The 17,115-nt window shown below is 42.2% G+C and overlaps 1 protein-coding gene across 1 annotated transcript in view; it reads left to right on the forward strand.

Annotated features, from left to right (window-relative positions):
* Nucleotides 1–17,115, forward strand: part of Snx25 (sorting nexin 25) — a 93,617-nt gene that overhangs the window by 46,716 nt on the left and 29,786 nt on the right. Inside the window, 1 exon segment of the mRNA XM_027391103.2 lies at nt 10,724–10,794. Within this exon segment, the coding sequence (XP_027246904.2) occupies nt 10,724–10,794 (71 nt within the window).

The raw sequence follows: 17,115 nt of genomic DNA on the forward strand, positions 1-17,115 counted from the left end.
GATATGGTATAAGCAATAGCTAATTGTGCTACAGTACCATATGCTTCTAATTTAGTGAGATAGAATAGCTGTTTGTTGTGCCAGCATTAGAAAGATGCAGCTTTTCTGAACTGGGCATTTGCCAAACTTAAAACATTTTCAAACAAATTCTCACAAAGAACTTCGTGAAACTTCACTTTTTAATCTACCATTATTCAGTGTCTACCATGCTATATATTAAGCCCAATGTTGTGTTTCTTATAGTTATCATCTTACCTGGTTACTATAACCATGTAAATTAGGTAATATTATTCCCATTCAGTGATTAAAGGAAGTGAAGTGATTCAGCCAAGATGATATAGTCAGTAAGTGAGCTTGGATGTGAGCTCAGGTCTGCTTGACTTTAAATTCCATATTTAAAGCCAGGTGAGTTGCTAACATGTAGATAGAAATCATCAGTGACAAGGCCCTGTCCTCCTGGGGATCACTGGAAGTCATCTCTGGCACTAATCCTTTAAGAGAACAGTGCCACCAGTGGTACCCTTGCCTGTTACTAAGACAGCAGTAAACTGCCAGCTCATCACTGCCATGTTCTTGTTGACTACCAACCCAGTCATCATTAGATTTTTTTTTTAAGTTCTAGATTTATTTCTGGCCCCTTATTTAAAGAGCAAGGTGAAGATCGAAACACTTTGTATGGAGAACACTTTAGAGTAAAATGTTTAAGATTATGGACATAGAAGATTATTTAGCTTTGCAAAGGAAAAAATGATTATTTCTCTCCTGCATACTGAAATTGAAGTGATATTTTGTCTTCCCAATAGGCAAAGGCATAATGGATGATTAACTCAGCAATCAGAATTTGTAATAGAATGGAATTGCTATTTTCTCTTTGTATGTATGCTGGGAAATTTTTTAATCTCTAAATTTGTTTTGGTGATTGTATTAAGTACTTTTGCATCATTGTGATGAAAAATCCTTGTGAGAAACAGCATAAGGGAGGAGATTTACTTTGGCTCATTGTTCCAGGGACTTTACCCTCCATCTTGAGTGCCTCCATTTATGTCAGCTAGAGCATGTAACAACTATTTACATTTTTGTGGATCAGGAACCAACAGAGGGTACTAGTTGGTACAAGGGTGGATATAAGATTCAGAAATACACTCCTAGTAACTAATTCTGCCATCCAGGTCCTCACTTTGAAGGCTCCACCACCTTCAAAACAGTGCTATAAACTGGAGACAAAGTACTCTAGATAATGAAGTCGTTGGAGGCTCAAAGTCTAACCATAGCTTGGCATTTGTACATAAAGACAATGTATTTAAATTATTTAAATTGCATGCCTTTGTAAAGAACATAAATTTCTTGAACACTTACTGTTTTTGAACAGTGACTCTCAAAACATATTGTGGATTATGAGTAATAAAGTAAGATTTCATTGTGAAGGAACATAAAAGAAGAGATTGAACACGCTTCAGGACAAACTCATAGAGCGTGTTGGAAATCAATCAGCAAGCATAACTGCTAAGCAAACGACTAGTGTGGGTGGACAGGAGATGAGAAATCAGAGTATAAAATGGCGAATCTTGGAAAAATTTTATGAAAAGAATAAATGAGTACAAATTTAGTTTTAAGAAACCATGGGCTGATGTGGGATTTCTTAGGAAAATATGCTCTGAAAATCTTTGTTTTCTGTGAAGTAGAAACATCAGTTTCAGAGTAGAATCCATTCTGTTGGTGTCTTATATAGCAGAGAGCACAGGCAGGAGTTGACTGTGTCTGAAGACATGCTCATTTAGGGTGAGGAGGAAAGAGAAGTCAATATTAGTGAAATGTAAAATTTGATGAAGACATGGTGAAGTACATTTGTTATCTTTGAAATTAAGAGAATTCATTATGTGCTTCTCTTTGGAGCAGCACTGTGGTTGTAGATGAGATCTCTGCTTTATGAATAACTACTCACTGCAAGTCAGTTTGTGCATAGCACCTAGCTCAAACTCGCACAGTCCTGATTGTTTTCTGTAGCCATTGTTGTTACAGCCTATAGAGCAAGGACTGCAAATCAGTTTTTGTTGTGGACACTCATCGATTACTAGTTACTAACTGCAGTGCACTGCTAAGTTTGGGGGCTAGCTGAGGCCCAGTGGTAATGCCTCCCCACCCCTTTTTACTCCTTTTGATTTTTCAAGACAGGGTTTCTTTGTGTAATCTTGCCTATCCCTGAACTTGCTCTCTAGACCAGGTTGACCTCGAACCCACAGATATCCACCTGCCTCCGCCTCCTGAGTGCTTGGATTAAAGGTGTGCACCACTACTGCCTGGCTGACAATGCCCTTTTTTATTCTGAAGTTTGAACCATTTCAGAGTCACGAAATAAGGCAGAGATTAAATGGCAATTTGACTACTGGTAGATAATTGAGAACTCATTTTTCTGTGTGTAAGCAATGTGCTCTCTAACACAGTCTCTTAGTTAGTCATTTTTTGTCTAGAAATGCCAGACCAGAATCAGCCCTCCATAATCCTTGTTTCTCCTAGCTTCCCATCTCTCTGGCAGATCCATAGTCTTCTGCTAGCTGCTCTAGGAGACAAAGAACATCCACCCTCAAGAGGAAGGAGAGAGGAAAGGCATGCTTCACATGCTCAGTTGCTCTTCACTGATCAAGTTAAAACCCCTGTCTTCACAGGGAGGAGTGGAGTGGGGATGGAGAGACTCTGGAGTTGGACCTTCTCATACTTGGAAGGAAGCATCTGAGAGGGGATGAGCAGTTTTCCCCTCCAAAAGAAAGCAATATTGAGTCCCTGCAGCAGCAGAGTAGAGAAGTAACACTCTAGTTACTTTTGCAGCTGGTTTTTGAGTGGGCTGAGAATGATGGCTTTGGGGAATTTCCCAATTTCTGCTGTGGGACAACCATTTTCAAGTCATCAAGGTGTCACTGGATATGGAATTGGGAAGAGATCATAACTGTAGTCTATTGTGAGTGTAGTATTTCCATGCTGATATAACAGATAAAGTAATATCATGGGTGATGTTAATAGTATGATGAAGAAAATTGTTAGGAGATAATGCCTATTCTGTCTTGGGGTGACCAAGACAGAATTCTGTTCTAATACAGAAATTAAGTTCTAGAGATAGACAAGGCATAACAGCACAAACCGGCAGTCTAGAGCAGTGGCTCTCAGCCTTCCTAAAGCATCAGCACTTTAGTACAGTTCCTCATATTGTGGTGAACTTCAACCATCAAATTATTCCGTTGCTACTTCATAACTATAACTTTGCTACTGTTATTGATTGTTAATATATGTATCTGACTTGTGGCCCTTCGCACAGGTTTAGAACCACTGACCTCTAGGGGCTGGGGAGATGGCTCAGCAATAAGAGAGCACTGGCTGTACTTTCAGAAGTCCCATGTTTTCTCTCAGCAGTCATGCTGGGCAGCTCACAACTGCCTGTAACTCTACGTCTAGGGTCTCCAACATCCCTGGTGTCTGAGGGTACCTGCAGTCAAGTGCATATACCACACAGAGATAAACACATATATGCATGCAGATAATTAAAAAGAAATCTTTTACTAAGTCACCCTACAGTGATCATGCATGCTTCTAAGGTAGCAAGAACATGGGCTTTCAGGTCATATAGAAAGCCAGACATGGTGACACGGGCCTGCCATCTCATTATCTGGGAGACTAGAGCGGGGGGAGACAGATATGAGGTCTGTGCAGTGTTACAGTGAGACCCTGTCTTCAGGACACTTTCCTGGAACCCATTCTGGGTTTCTAGTAAGTGCTAAAAGTAAAATTAGCAGTTGTCAGGAGCAGATAACAAAATTCTCAGATTATGACTTCAATAGGATTAACTGATGAGATGAGGTAACACCATATCTTACTTCAGGTAAATTTTATTCAAAATGTATTGTAAAGTCATTAGAGAATTTCCAAAATAAGCTGTAAAACTTAGCAGCAAAGTACTGTTCAGTAAATACTCTGAATGGAAATGTAAAATGTGTAGGCATTGAGATTAAAACCAAAGACAGTGGTATTGTGTGCATGCTATATAAGTGAACAACAGTGACAGTAGTGACTTTCAGAAAACACCAGGAGCATTAGACAGAGATACAGTATATCTGTATACAGATATACACTATACAGGAAAAACTCTACAGAAAATGATAGTATGGCTTTCTCCAGGTTAGCTAAAGGACACAGGCAGAAACAACGTGGCTTTGATAATTTCTGTAGAATGTAATGCTTATAGATTCTGGGTCCTAGAAAGTGGATCTGTAGGAACATTGAGTTATTTATGATGATAGAAATCATAGGCAGAGGAGTCTGAAAATAAGGTTCACTAATCATAAACAGATGAACTTTTTATTTTTTTACACTTAGTAGATAGTATCTTACTGTGTAGCCCAGGTTGTCTTGAACTCATGTCTGCCCCCATACTTCAGTTTCTTCAATGAAAATCATTAATAATAAGAGTATTTCCAATGATTTATATGTGTGCAGGGGAGAAGGGGATATTGTACATGTTTATGTAAGTCATGACACCTCATTGAGCTGCTCCAGCCCTGAACTTCCTACCTACTGTGGCTCACCGAGCTGGGTTTTCTCACTTTTGTGGTGGTTGGTAGGACCTAAGATGGTTTATTGCTCCAGAGTTCTGTTCAGATATCATTTTCTATGTGTGCCATGCATGAGAAAAGCTTAAGCATGTCTCTGTCCTTTGTGAGTCACCTTTTGCAAACTAGAAAGATGAACAGGACTGAAACCTCCTTTGGTAGAAAAGTCCCTTTCCTCCTCCTAGTCCAACTTAGTCCTCTCCAGCCTGCGCCTGTGCAGCACTGTGCCCAGTACTGCTGATAGCTGCCCCGTGCAAAGAGCTGCAGACTGTCAACTCTCAGCAGTACTCAGAAACACAGGAAATAAAGACTATTCCATTCTTGTGTTCCCCAGCCCCAAAAGTAACCTTAAATTGATAAAGGAACACTAAGATAGTATGTTTTATAAATCTTATAAAGCCAAACAACCAACCAAACAAAAAACTTGAGTAGGAAAAGGGTATACCAGATGTAAGTTGAGGTCAACTCTGTGTGTTGTGCTTTGTGTAATTTTCATTTTCTTCAGTGAACATATGTTATTTTAGAGACAGTAAAGATTGGCTCACATTGAGAAAATAAAGTCTGCCCAGCCATCTATCAGGCTGGAGTTACAGACTCTAGACCAGCTACCAAGTTGCAGGAAAATATCAATGTAGACACTACAGCCATAAAATATCATTATGATCCCACATCTTGAGTTTGCTTAGTCACTGAGATTTTTTTCAAATTTTGACTATCAGAAACTTGACTGGAGTTGTGTCAGTAGGAAGGATGTACCCTGGTTCTGACTGGAAGTCCAGGTCAGTTTAACACACAGAAACACCTTCAATTTATAATTGAGATATAGTGTTTCAGCTAAAAGATTTCTGCACATAGCAGACCATGTCTAGTTTTCCTTAAAGTTTATGGTTCCAGAGGAAATTGGACCCTGGTCCACCCAAAGCCTTTGAGCCTATCAAGTGATACTTCTTTAGATTTTACAGGACTTATCTTCCCCACAGAGCCAGCCCCTCCACAGCAGTTCTCTATTGTAGAGACCTCAGTGTATAAACCTGCTTTTGTTAGACTCAGGTAGAGAGTTTGAGACCTTAGGACTAAAATACCTTTTTAATTAGGAAAAAGCATGGCTACATTAAAATCTTAATACACCCCCACCTCTCTCTCACACACATGTATGCATGCCTGAACCCCTAGGTCTCACACATCCGAAGAATCATTGATGGTGGTAAGGAACAATAATAATTATTGACAGTTACTGAACTCTCACTGAGATAGGCACTGTTCCAAATGTTATAACTCAAAGTCATCCAAGTTAGCCTGCATAACAGCTCTATCAGGCAGAACTCCTTCCAATGTGATTTAGACACTTTAATTTTCCCAGAGTGGTATGTCTTAGAAACGGGGCTTGAGCAAGGCACCATCACATGTCAGAGCTCACATTATTAAGCATTCTGACCCTGTTCTAAATCATCCAGGAGATCCTTCTATTAGGGTCATTGATGTGATCGAGAGCATCAGTCTAGCTGGCTGAAATCACCATGGTTTTTTTCTTCTTCATATGCTTTAACTGGAATCCTTCTAACACATTGTTCCTAGTCTTTGGCAATTCTGAAAACAGCTCTTTGAAAATGTTTTGATTTTCTTAAATGTTTATATATGGTATTCCATTCTCCATCCTTGCTGATTTTATTATTTACTTATATTTTGAGTCAGGTTCTCATTAAATAGCCATGGCTGGCTTAGAACTCACTATGTAGGTCAGGCTTGCCTCAAACTCAACAGATGTCCACCTGCCTCTGCCTCCCGAGTGCTGGGATTCAAGGCATGTGCCACCACACCTAGCTATATCCTTGGTAGTTTGAATCTAAAATACTATTTCACACTATTTACCCAGGTATCTACCCCAAGCTAAGGTCTGTTCCATCTTCTGTTGTCCTAAGACATTGCAGCATGTGTATGCCCAGAAAACTCAAAACTAATAATTCTTTAAAGTCTGTGTAAAGTGTATTTAAGTGTTTAAGAAATGAAGCTCTCTCTGTCTCTGTCTCTCTCTGTCTCTCTGTCTCTCTCTCTCTCACATACACACACACACACACACACACACACACACACACACACACACACACACACAAACAAAAAACAAAACCAGAGAGAGACAAAGAGGTATAGACTGTGTAGGTGACTTTGAGGTCAACATTTTAAGGCCCCAGGCCTGCTGTGAGCAGTGGCTAGAAGTGTGACAATCTGTGGGCTGCCTTGGAGTTCACTGCTTCTCAAGTGTATCAGTTCAGTGGGAAGCATTCATAAATATCAATCTGCTCCAAGTTTGCTTAGCCTAATTTGTCAATTAAAATGCAAGAGAGGTAAGATGGTACTCAGAGGAGCAAGTGATGTATCTTTGTGTGACCTTACCTTATCCATAACAGAATAGACACTGTAGGCAGGATAATTGCTGGAGTTGGGGAGCAGTTGAATTCAGGTCACAGTATGTCTTTTTAATTAAAAGAGCTTGTAAATTTTTACTACATTTATTTATTGTGTGTTATGATGCACACATGTCACATCTGTGGAGGTCAGCAGACAACTTATAGGAGTCAGTTCTCTCCCTCCACCATGTGAGGGATCATTAGGTTGTCAGGCTTGGAGTCTTGGTGGCTTGGCAGCAAGCCCCCGTACCTCTTGAGCCATCTCACCAGCCTGCTCTTCTTCATTCTTGAGTTTACACTATCATTTTGGGTAAACAATCTATACTGGTCCAGTCAAGGCAAAGTCTACAACTTTCTCTTGGTTCTGGAACCAAACTCACACCAGTGTGACCAGAGCCTCCTCAGGAGGAAGACAGCCTTGGGCTGCTCGGATCCCCTGGAGATGTGAACACCTGTGCTGTGTACAATAACTCAGCACCGAAGACCCATCGCAGGTGGATATAAGTAGCAAAGCAGTAAGGACGGTCTTCAGGCTAGAAGTGGTATGAAGTGGGTTTAAAACCAGGCAGTTGTAGCATTAAATCTCCCATGAAAGAGAAGGTCCTTAGCATCAGATGGAATGGTCATGACCTCAGTGTTTAAGAACTAATGGGATTTGAGCAGATAAGAGGGGGCAATTGTATACAAGAGGGAGGAGCAACAGGAGAGCAAGGTGGGAGTCAGGGAAGAGCTGAAGTGTGCTGGGAGCCTTATGGTCTGATTAGGCAGAAACTGTGTCCACAGGGATGTGGAAGGCAGCAAGTCTGGGAGTGCCATCTGGCACCGGCCATGCTTACATACTTTAAAAAGCCCTTGACAAGATAAGCTTAGACCTCTATTGAGTTTTAGAAAAGTGGGAGAATGCTTAGCAGCATGGTGCTTAAATCAGGCAATCCTCAATTATCATCCTGGATGTGGTACTTACGAGCAGTGGAACTTCATATGTATTTCTTAACCCAGCTGAGCTTCACTGTCCACCTCTGCAGTGGAGGGGTGACTATGGCATCTATTGTGGGGACAAATGAAGCCTAGCACCTACAGCATATGAATGTTAGCTCCTATGTTAATGCTTTACTCAGACGGTGTGTATTTCTTGAGTACCATCCCTGACTCATTTGTTCCAAAGCATGAATCATCAAGAATATCAAAAGAACATTAGGTGTGTCCATTAAATGTTAAGAGACATTAAGTCTTGTTAGTTTAGCTCATTAATATTTACTGAATCCCTACTGTATGTTTAGTGCCTACCTGGGTCCAAGAGGACAAAAACAAGCACCACCCCTGTCTTATAGGAGTTCATAATTAGATATAACAAAAAAAGACTCCTTTTTTTTCTATAGACAACGTCACAATATTATCTTGGGTTCAAAAATGTGTCATCAATTTTTAGACTTACCATTTTCGTTTGTTTGTTCATAGCACTCTGTGAGGAAGTGTGGCTTTTTGGTGGGAGTGCGGGGGTTCAAGACAGGTTTCTCTGTGCAGCTTTAGAGCCTTTCCTGGCACTCACTCTGTAAACCAGGCTGGCCTCAAACTCACAGAGATCCACCTGCCTCTGCCTCCCAAGGTTCTGGGATTAATGGTGTATGCCACCATGTCCAGTTATGTATGGAGTTCTCAAAGAACCCTCTTCTAGTTGAGATGACATTTGGCCACAAGGCAGGCTCACACACAATGACTTATAATTAGCTTTTATCTTTTTGTTGTGTTTCCCCCAACACCATTGTAGGAAACACACCCTGAGACGGTCACTGTGGGGCTGATTATATGGAGTGGGGATGCCTCTGGAGACCTAAGATCTACATCTCTTCTTACTTCACCATCCTTAGCATGTGACCTTGTCTTAATGGTTCTTGAAGGATGGAGGTGGCTGATGTCCCTTTGTCCAAAGGCATCCTGGCTTCACACAGGACAGTAATAAAAAGACAGAGATGTGTCAGGGACTTCTCTATGCTGTCTGCCCCCTGAGAATACTCTCTGGAGTCCTGCTCTTGCCAGTTGAAATACTCTGCTCTACTAAAATACCGTTGGATAGTCTCCCCTCACTGCTCAGGTGCTTGGGGCTAAGTACATTGCTTTCCCTAATAAAACTGTGGTAACTGTCATCATCTGCCAGAGTCTAGAGGCGACAGGGTGGCAGTGCTAATAGCAGCTTGCCTTTGTGATGGCAAGAGTCAGACATCAGGATAGCTGAAAAAGATATGGCTTAGTGAGGAATCTATGGATAGCTTTGATTTTGATGAATTTGTGTGTCTCCTTTAATTTTGAAAAGCTGAAGAATGTTATATAATCTTTGCCCTAAAAGGCAGCAATGGTTTGTTGTTGTTTGTTTATTTTAAAATGTGCCTTGTGAATATTAAGCATGTGCTTTGTCACTGAACTGTGTCACAAGATCTTTTTTTCCTTTTCATTTTGAGACAGGGTCTCCCCAGGCTTCCCAGCATGGTCCCTTACTCACTATGTAGTTCAGGCTGGCCTCAAACTTGTGATCCTCCTGTCTTAGCCCCAGGAGCTGGGATCTACACTACCAGGCTTGCCCAAAGTTAGTGCCTTAAGTAAGAACTAATGCTAATTGGCTTTATTGTGGAAAACCTCTAAACAAAATTGTAAATAGTGGATATGAAACACTCAGGACAGATCATTTGGTTAGGGAAATACCTAGTAACCACTGAGTGATTCTTCAGAACTTCATTTCTCAGCCAGACGTGGTACACGCCTTTAATTTCAGCATCCAGGAGGCAGAAGCAGGTGGGTCTTTGTGAGTTCAAGGCCAGCCTGTCCTACATAGTGAGTTCCAGGACAGCCAGGGATATATAGTGAAACCTTAATCACGAAACAAAACTTTATTTCTAAAGCCCAATTAAAAGCACTCAAAATAGCCACAGCCCTAGGCTTGCACTTGTCACCTGATATGGAAACTTCCTGTATTTTTTTTTTTCTGAATATCATCTTCTCAGACACACACACATGTCCCCTGTGTTCCAAGCTAACAGTTCTTGGCTCTCCCTGTATTTTAAGTACCAAGGCAGCTTCAGGAAAATATTCATGCCAGATTTCCACAGCAGATGTCCTGCCACTGATGGTCTGGAACAGTCTTGTGAGAAGAAATGAAGAAATACACCAGGACAGTGGCAGCATGGCTTGGAGGGGTTAGACTAATGCAGACTGCACATAGAGAAAGTTCCTCCTACTTATACACTCCAGCTCTGCCAGTGCCCAAGGCTGCTGAGCACTGGAAGTGTGGCTGAAGAGCTTAAATGCTTTGTGTTATAGTCCTTTTTTCTTTCTTTCTTTCTTTTTTTTTTTTTTTTTTTTTTTGGTAATACAGGGGGTGGAATGTGGAGCTTATATGTGTGATTCTAGTGCTCCACCGAGTTACAGAGTGGAGGGGTTTAACATGACCCTCAAAGTTGAACATGACCTTGATGTTTTTTTCAGTCATGGGCAGGTCGCGATGCTCTCTGCAGGATAGAGTGACTTACAGTAAGGCCTCAGGAATGACCAGATTGTGGCACATTGCCTGACATCTCATAGGTATTCCATCCATTAAGGTTGCTTTGACAGGTCCTGGGGCCTCACAGCCACTGGGCTGTGTTTGGTTAGCATAAGTATAGTCTAAAGGTGTCTCTGAAAAATAACATTTTTTTCCCTATTGAATCTTTTCTTTCTTTCTTTTAAAATCAGGTATCAAATTGTAGTGGAAATAATCCAAGCAACCACAATTAGCAGCTTTCCTCAGCTGAAGAGGCACAAGGGTAAGAACCAATTTGTTTTCTTCAGTATACATTTGGAGGTCTTCAGTCTGCCCAGAGTCCCCTCTCCTGTCAGGTTTTTGACAGATGTGAAACATTCGGCTGACTTATTTAAATAATTCAAATCTATTAAAACAATGGTCTAATATTAAAGAAAGTAAAAGTAATTTCAACCTGACAAAAATCTGTATTTCTTTGTATGTGTGTGTGTGTCTTATGAGTATGTTCATGTGTGTATAGGTGCATGTGTGTGCACATACATGGTGAGACCAATTGACAACTTTGTACCTTTTAGGACGGGGTGTGGGTGGAAAGGCTCTTTCCCCGGCCTGGAACTTACCAAGTATGCTGGCTAGTTGGCCAGTGTGGCCCCAGGATCCACCTGTCTCCACTCTCACACCCCAACATATTTTATTTTTCCCTTCTACACTTGTGTTTCAGGTTTTTTATTTTCTTTAACTTTCTTTTTATTTAATCTTCTTGCCTTTCACATTATTCATCTCTATCCTATTCATTTCCCCATCCCTTTGTATCTTCCCTCTCTTCTTGCAGTGCCCCCCCCCAATAAAATGAAATAAAATTTAAGAGAAAAAAAAAAAGGCTAGAAGGAAAAATTTCATCATGGAAGCTGTAGCATGACACAGTGAAACACGCAGTAAACCTTTCTGTCCATGTAACTTTACTTGCAAGTGTTCATTGCAGAGTCATTGGTCTTGTTTGAGGGCTCTGGTTTCTGCTATACTATTGATGCTGGGCCCTCTCTGGGACTCCAAAAGGATATCCTGTTTTCGCCTGTCATGGAGATCCTGCAGCTTTGGGTCTGCAGGACTGGCCTCTATGTGTTCCAGTAGATCACATGTGAGGGCATAAGATGGAGTGTGATGACACATCTATCTTGGACTTTATAGCTTCCAGAAAGTGAGGGATAAATTGCTGGCATTGTGTTGTAACAGCCTGGCTGTACTATCGTAAGATGTTGGGCTGTTTGCCTGTTGTTTCGTTTAGGGGCTTTAGCCAAGGTTTCTTCCTGCCCAGTTCTAGGGTGAGTACTGTCCACAGCTCAGCGTTATCACCTTCCCTCATCCATCCTTGGCCTTGAAGCACAAGGGTTTGAATATTTCTATTGCTCTCAATTGTATTCCCATGACACCTTTTTAAATAACCAAGACAGTATTTACTAACATCCACATCTTGTAAAATGGAGTTGAGTCCAGGAATGTTAAACCTTGTTCTAATTTGAATGTAGAACAAGTTGGTCACATACTTCAGTCAGAATTGGTGACCAGGTATCCTGATTTTCAGTCGTAGGTTTCTCCACTATACGAATCATTCACCTGGGTCTTCACCGAAACACTTAGAGGTTATGCTGCTCAGCTCTATGTTCTAACTCTTTGATCTGTCTACTCAGCACATGGACTGACCCGCTTCAACGCCAGTGTGGGACTGAGTTGACATAATCACTTTGGAAATGCCTCACATGCATGGTGGTCCCCTAAACTAAAGGAAGCACCCCAGGGCCAAGACATGGGGCATTCGAGGGAGGAGAAGGCAGCTACAGGCCCCTCAAAATGAGGCTGTACCAGGCCCAAGGCTCTGTTGTCTCCACTATGGAAGGTGTGGCTTGCCATGGTTTCTACTTCTTTCACAAGCATGGTCTCACAAGTGGAGTGACACTTGACGGTATGACACTTGAGGTGGAAGGTTTGATGAGGTAACCCTGTTTGTTCTTTATTCAAAAAGAACATAGCAGCCTCAAGTTGAAAAGGAAGGCAAACATTGTTGAGTTCCCAGGTGGCTTTAGTTTTCAGTAGCTGCTGGGAAATGCTGCCAGCTTCCTGTTAGGATGTCATCTTGAACCTTGGATAGAATACTAAGTAAGTCCTATGTTCATGTTCCTTAAACCCTCTGACAGGAGGAGCTGGTAATGGTTCTCTCTCTCTCTCTCTCTCTCTCTCTCTCTCTCTCTCTCTCTCTCTCTCTCTGTCTCTCTCTCTCCTTCACTCCCTCCCTAACTCCCTCCCTGTCTCTCTGTCTCTCTCTCCGTGTGTGTGTATGTGTGTGTATTTCAAAGTGAACACTATTTTTTGAACAATTAGCTTTTACAAGTGACTATTTATTTAGATAAACCCACACAGCATCTGGTATGTACCGACTAATCTGAAGCAAACTTCATTAGCTCACAAAGGGGGAATTCCAAAATATTTTCCCTTTTGGATTACTTCTGATTTGATCCTCTGGTTACTGAGACTATTGGCCAACACAGGAGAAGTTTGGAAACGGCTTTTGAAATGAGGTGATAGCAACTTCTCAACTCACATATGGGAAAACATCCATGGTGTGCTCAGGCACCTGTGGACCTGCCGTCTACCTATGACTGTGAGTACTAGAAAGCCGCTTTTCTCCTGACAGGGAGCGTGTTTTTTGATACTGTGCCTGACTTTTACATTTTGATGTGTTCAGCCTGCCTTGGGACTATTTCATGCATTGCATATAGTTACTAAGTAGGAAGGTCGTGATTAGGTCAGGGAACGGAAGGTCTCTCCAGGGAAGATGTACAGAAGCCTTGCTTAGTCTGCACTTTGAGAGAAACAAAACATAGACCCTAACCAAATCTCCAGGGTGTGTTCTAACATCTGCAAGTGTAGCTGCCATACACAGGGATTATTTTTATGTTTAAAATTCAGTCCTTACCTCTATCCCAGACTCATTGAGTACTTCTTGAGTTGATGAGTGACTGCGTCAAACAAATGTGGTTGAAAGGCAAGTTAACAATATGGCTAACATTCTGATGAGTTCTGGCACTTTGTCTAGCTGGCACACACAAGAAAATGTACCCTAAAGTGTCCTAAGCAACAGCCATTTCTCTTGCTTGTGAGCCTGTATTTGGGGTAGGCGTTGGAAGGAATTCCTCTTCTCTCCTTAATGTGGCGCCAGCTGTAATTCACATTCAAGACAATGTACTCATGGAGTGTAGAATTGGTGCTGAACATGTGCCAGTCTCAGTCTCACCAAGTCTGTGGGAGTTCCGGCTCCACTCATTGATAGATGTCTCCATGGATATTGTTAAGGCCCCAAAGTATGGATGCCCTGTGAGCAGGTAGATGCCATGCACAGTGTTGTAAAACTTGAGGTTTTTCAGACCTTTAATGATCTAGATTCGGAAGTCATAGACTCACGTCTACCATGGTCGTAAGCCCACTCGATTCTAAGATGAGAAAATGTTATGTCCTGCTTTCCATAGGGAAATTGCTAGGAATGACAGACATTGCTAAGGAGTATGTGAGATGGAAAATATTGGGGCCACTTTGGAGAATATCTACTCCATAGTCCAAAATGGAAATTGTAGTCTTCCACAAATTCATTTTTTTCTCCAATGGTCCTGATCTAGTAATTGACCCCATGTTCTCTATTTGTGATTACAGCAAAGTTGTAGAAGCCACATTGAATGCCTCTTTTATTCTTTTTAGTCCTAAGTAATTTGCCCTTTAGTTTGCTTGTTGGCCACTGGCTCTGTGGTCCTCAAGTCCTTTAGTTCACTGTACTACCAATGTCATGCGGTACCAGTTCATTCCCTCCCAGCTCAGCCTTACTGTGACAGTCCTCCAGTGGGCTTTTCTTTGAGCCAACAGTCTTTCCCTGTTTAATTTGGTGTGTGTGTGTGTGTGTGTGTGTGTGTGTGTGTGTGTGTGTGTGTGTGTGTGTTCCTATGTAGTCTGATAAACTCATTCACTGTTTATATCATGACTAATGTATGTCAGCAGGATGTAGGCAGAGTCATTTTGGAGGAGAGGACTCTAAATGAGAAAATGCCACATCAGATTGGCCTGTGAGCAAAACTGTGATGTGGAGGGCCCAGCTCACTATAGTGGTCCCACCCCAGGGCTGGTGGTCCTGAGTACTACAAGAAAACAAGCTATGCAATCCAGGAAAAGCAAGCCAATAAGCAGCATCCCTCCATGGCCTCTGCTTCAGTTTCTGCCCTGCCTTCTTTCAGTGGTGAACTATGACCTGATAGTTGTCAATGTAAAAACCCTTCCCCCTGAGTTTCTTATGGTGATAGTATTTTACCACAGCAATAGGAAACCCTAAGACAGAAATTGATAACAGACCATGGACTATTGGTATCACAAACTTGACCATGTGTTTTTTGGGAGAATCATGGAAGCACTTTGGGACTCTGGGATAGAAAAGCCATTGAGTGCTCAGAGCTTGATGAGACACGGGAATTTAAAAGACAGTGCTGAGGGGCAGTGCACATGATAGAGACCTTTAGAAGACACTGCTGAGGGCAGTGTACATGATAGAGACCCGGCTTGTGAAGTTTTGGGTGGACGTTTGAGAGTCCCTTAAAGACATTGTTGGAGCTGTTCGATGTTTTAATTAAGAACCACTAAAGTGAAACCTTTGCTTTTCTGGGACAATCGATCCAAGTAAACTGGAGCTAAAGAGCCAGCTGTGATTAAGAAGACATCAGTCCAGAGAGGGCGGGGCTGCATCTTACGCTGTCAGCTGAACTTGGTAATGGGTAAGAGTGTCCTCTGTGATACTACTGGTTCTGAAGGCATGAAGAGGTTGTGGAGAGTAGATGAGGCTTAGCCCTATGTGGTCAGCTTAGCCCTAGTGAGAGGCTACTGGTGAAGGTGCAGTTTTAGTTGCTGTAGAAAGCCCAAGATTGAAAGGTTATGAAAAAAAAAAGAGGCTTGGGACTGTATGGCAAGATCAGAGTCCCTGAGGAGACCTTTAGGAGAGGCTATTAGTGAAAGCATAGCCCAGATATAGCATGAGACCCCTGGCATTTGGGAAATGCCAGTACCCATGGGATGACCACCAAGACAGCAGCATCCTTGGAATGGAACTGGCCTAAGCCTAGGTAACAAGCTATGTATGCTGCAGATATCAGGCCCAAGAGACAGAGTGAGCTAGCCACCAAGCCCTTCAGAGCCCAGAGGATCCTGTGTGGCTCAAGTATTGAGTTCTTTATACTGCTGAATTTTGATTTTGCTTTGATTGGCTTGTGCCTATGCCGTATTTCTTTCCTCTTGGAGTAAGAAAGGATTTAACTTATTTTTGATTTTACACATGAGAGATTGAACTTTAAAAACAGTTTTGGAATTTTACACAGAGATGCTAGTATTCTAGAGTGACTGTGGATGTTTTAGAGAAACATTGTAATTTTTTTAATTTATTCAAATTAGAAACAATCCTGCTTCACATGTCAATCCCAGCTCCCTCTCCCTCCCCTCCTCCCTTGCCCCCACCAAACCCCCACCCCATCCCCCCTGCTCCCCAGGGAGGGTAAGCCGTCCATGGGGGATCCCCAAAGTCTGTCATATCATCCTGGGCAGGGCCTAGGCCCTCCCCATGTGTCCAGGCTGAGAGAGCATCCCTCCACGTGGGCTCTCAAAGTCCTTTCTTACTCCAGGGATAAATACTGATCTACTACCAGAGGCCTCATAGAGTGCCCAGGTCTCTTCACTGACATCCACATTCAGGTGTCTGGATCAGTCCCATGCTGGCCTTCCAGACATCAGTCTGGGATCCATGAGCTCCGCCTTGTTCAGGTCAGCTGTTTCTTTGGGTTTCACCAGCCCGGTCTTGACCTCTTTGTGCATCATTCCTCCCTCTCTGCAACTAGGTTCCAGAGTTCAGTTCAGTGTTTAGCTGTGGGTGTCTGCCTCTGTTTCCATGAGCCACTGGATGAAGGCTCTAGGATGTCATCTAAGGTAGTCATCAGTCTCATTATAGGGGAAGGGCATTTAGGGTAGCCTCTCCACTGTTGCTTAGATTGCCAGTTGGTTACATCTTTGTAGATCTCTGGAAATCTCCCTAGTGCCAGATCTCTCCTCGAACCTATTGGTGCAAAAGTAGACAGATAGACCAATGGAATCGAATTGAAAACCCTGATATTAACCCACACACCTACGAACACCTGATTTTTGGCAAAGAAGCCAAAGCTATACAATGGAAAAAAGAAAGCATCTTCAGCAAATGGTGCTGGCATAATTGGATCCGGACATGCAGAAGACTACAGATAGATCCATATCTATTGCCATGCATAAAACTTAAGTCCAAGTGGATCAAAGACCTCAACATAAATCCAGCCACACTGAACCTCTTAGAAGAGAAAGTGGGAGGTAACCTTGAATGAATTGGTACAGGAGACCGCTTCCTGAACATAACACCAGTAGCACAGACCTTGGGATTGACAATTAATAAATGGGACCTCCTGAAACTGAGAAGCTTCTGTAAGGCAAAGGACACAGTCAACAAGACCAAACAGCAGCCCACAGAATGGGAAAAGATCCTCACCAACCCCACATCTGA

The sequence above is a fragment of the Cricetulus griseus genome (assembly GCF_003668045.3).
Source record: "Cricetulus griseus strain 17A/GY chromosome 1 unlocalized genomic scaffold, alternate assembly CriGri-PICRH-1.0 chr1_1, whole genome shotgun sequence".
In the NCBI taxonomy this organism is placed as follows: Eukaryota; Metazoa; Chordata; class Mammalia; order Rodentia; family Cricetidae; genus Cricetulus; species Cricetulus griseus.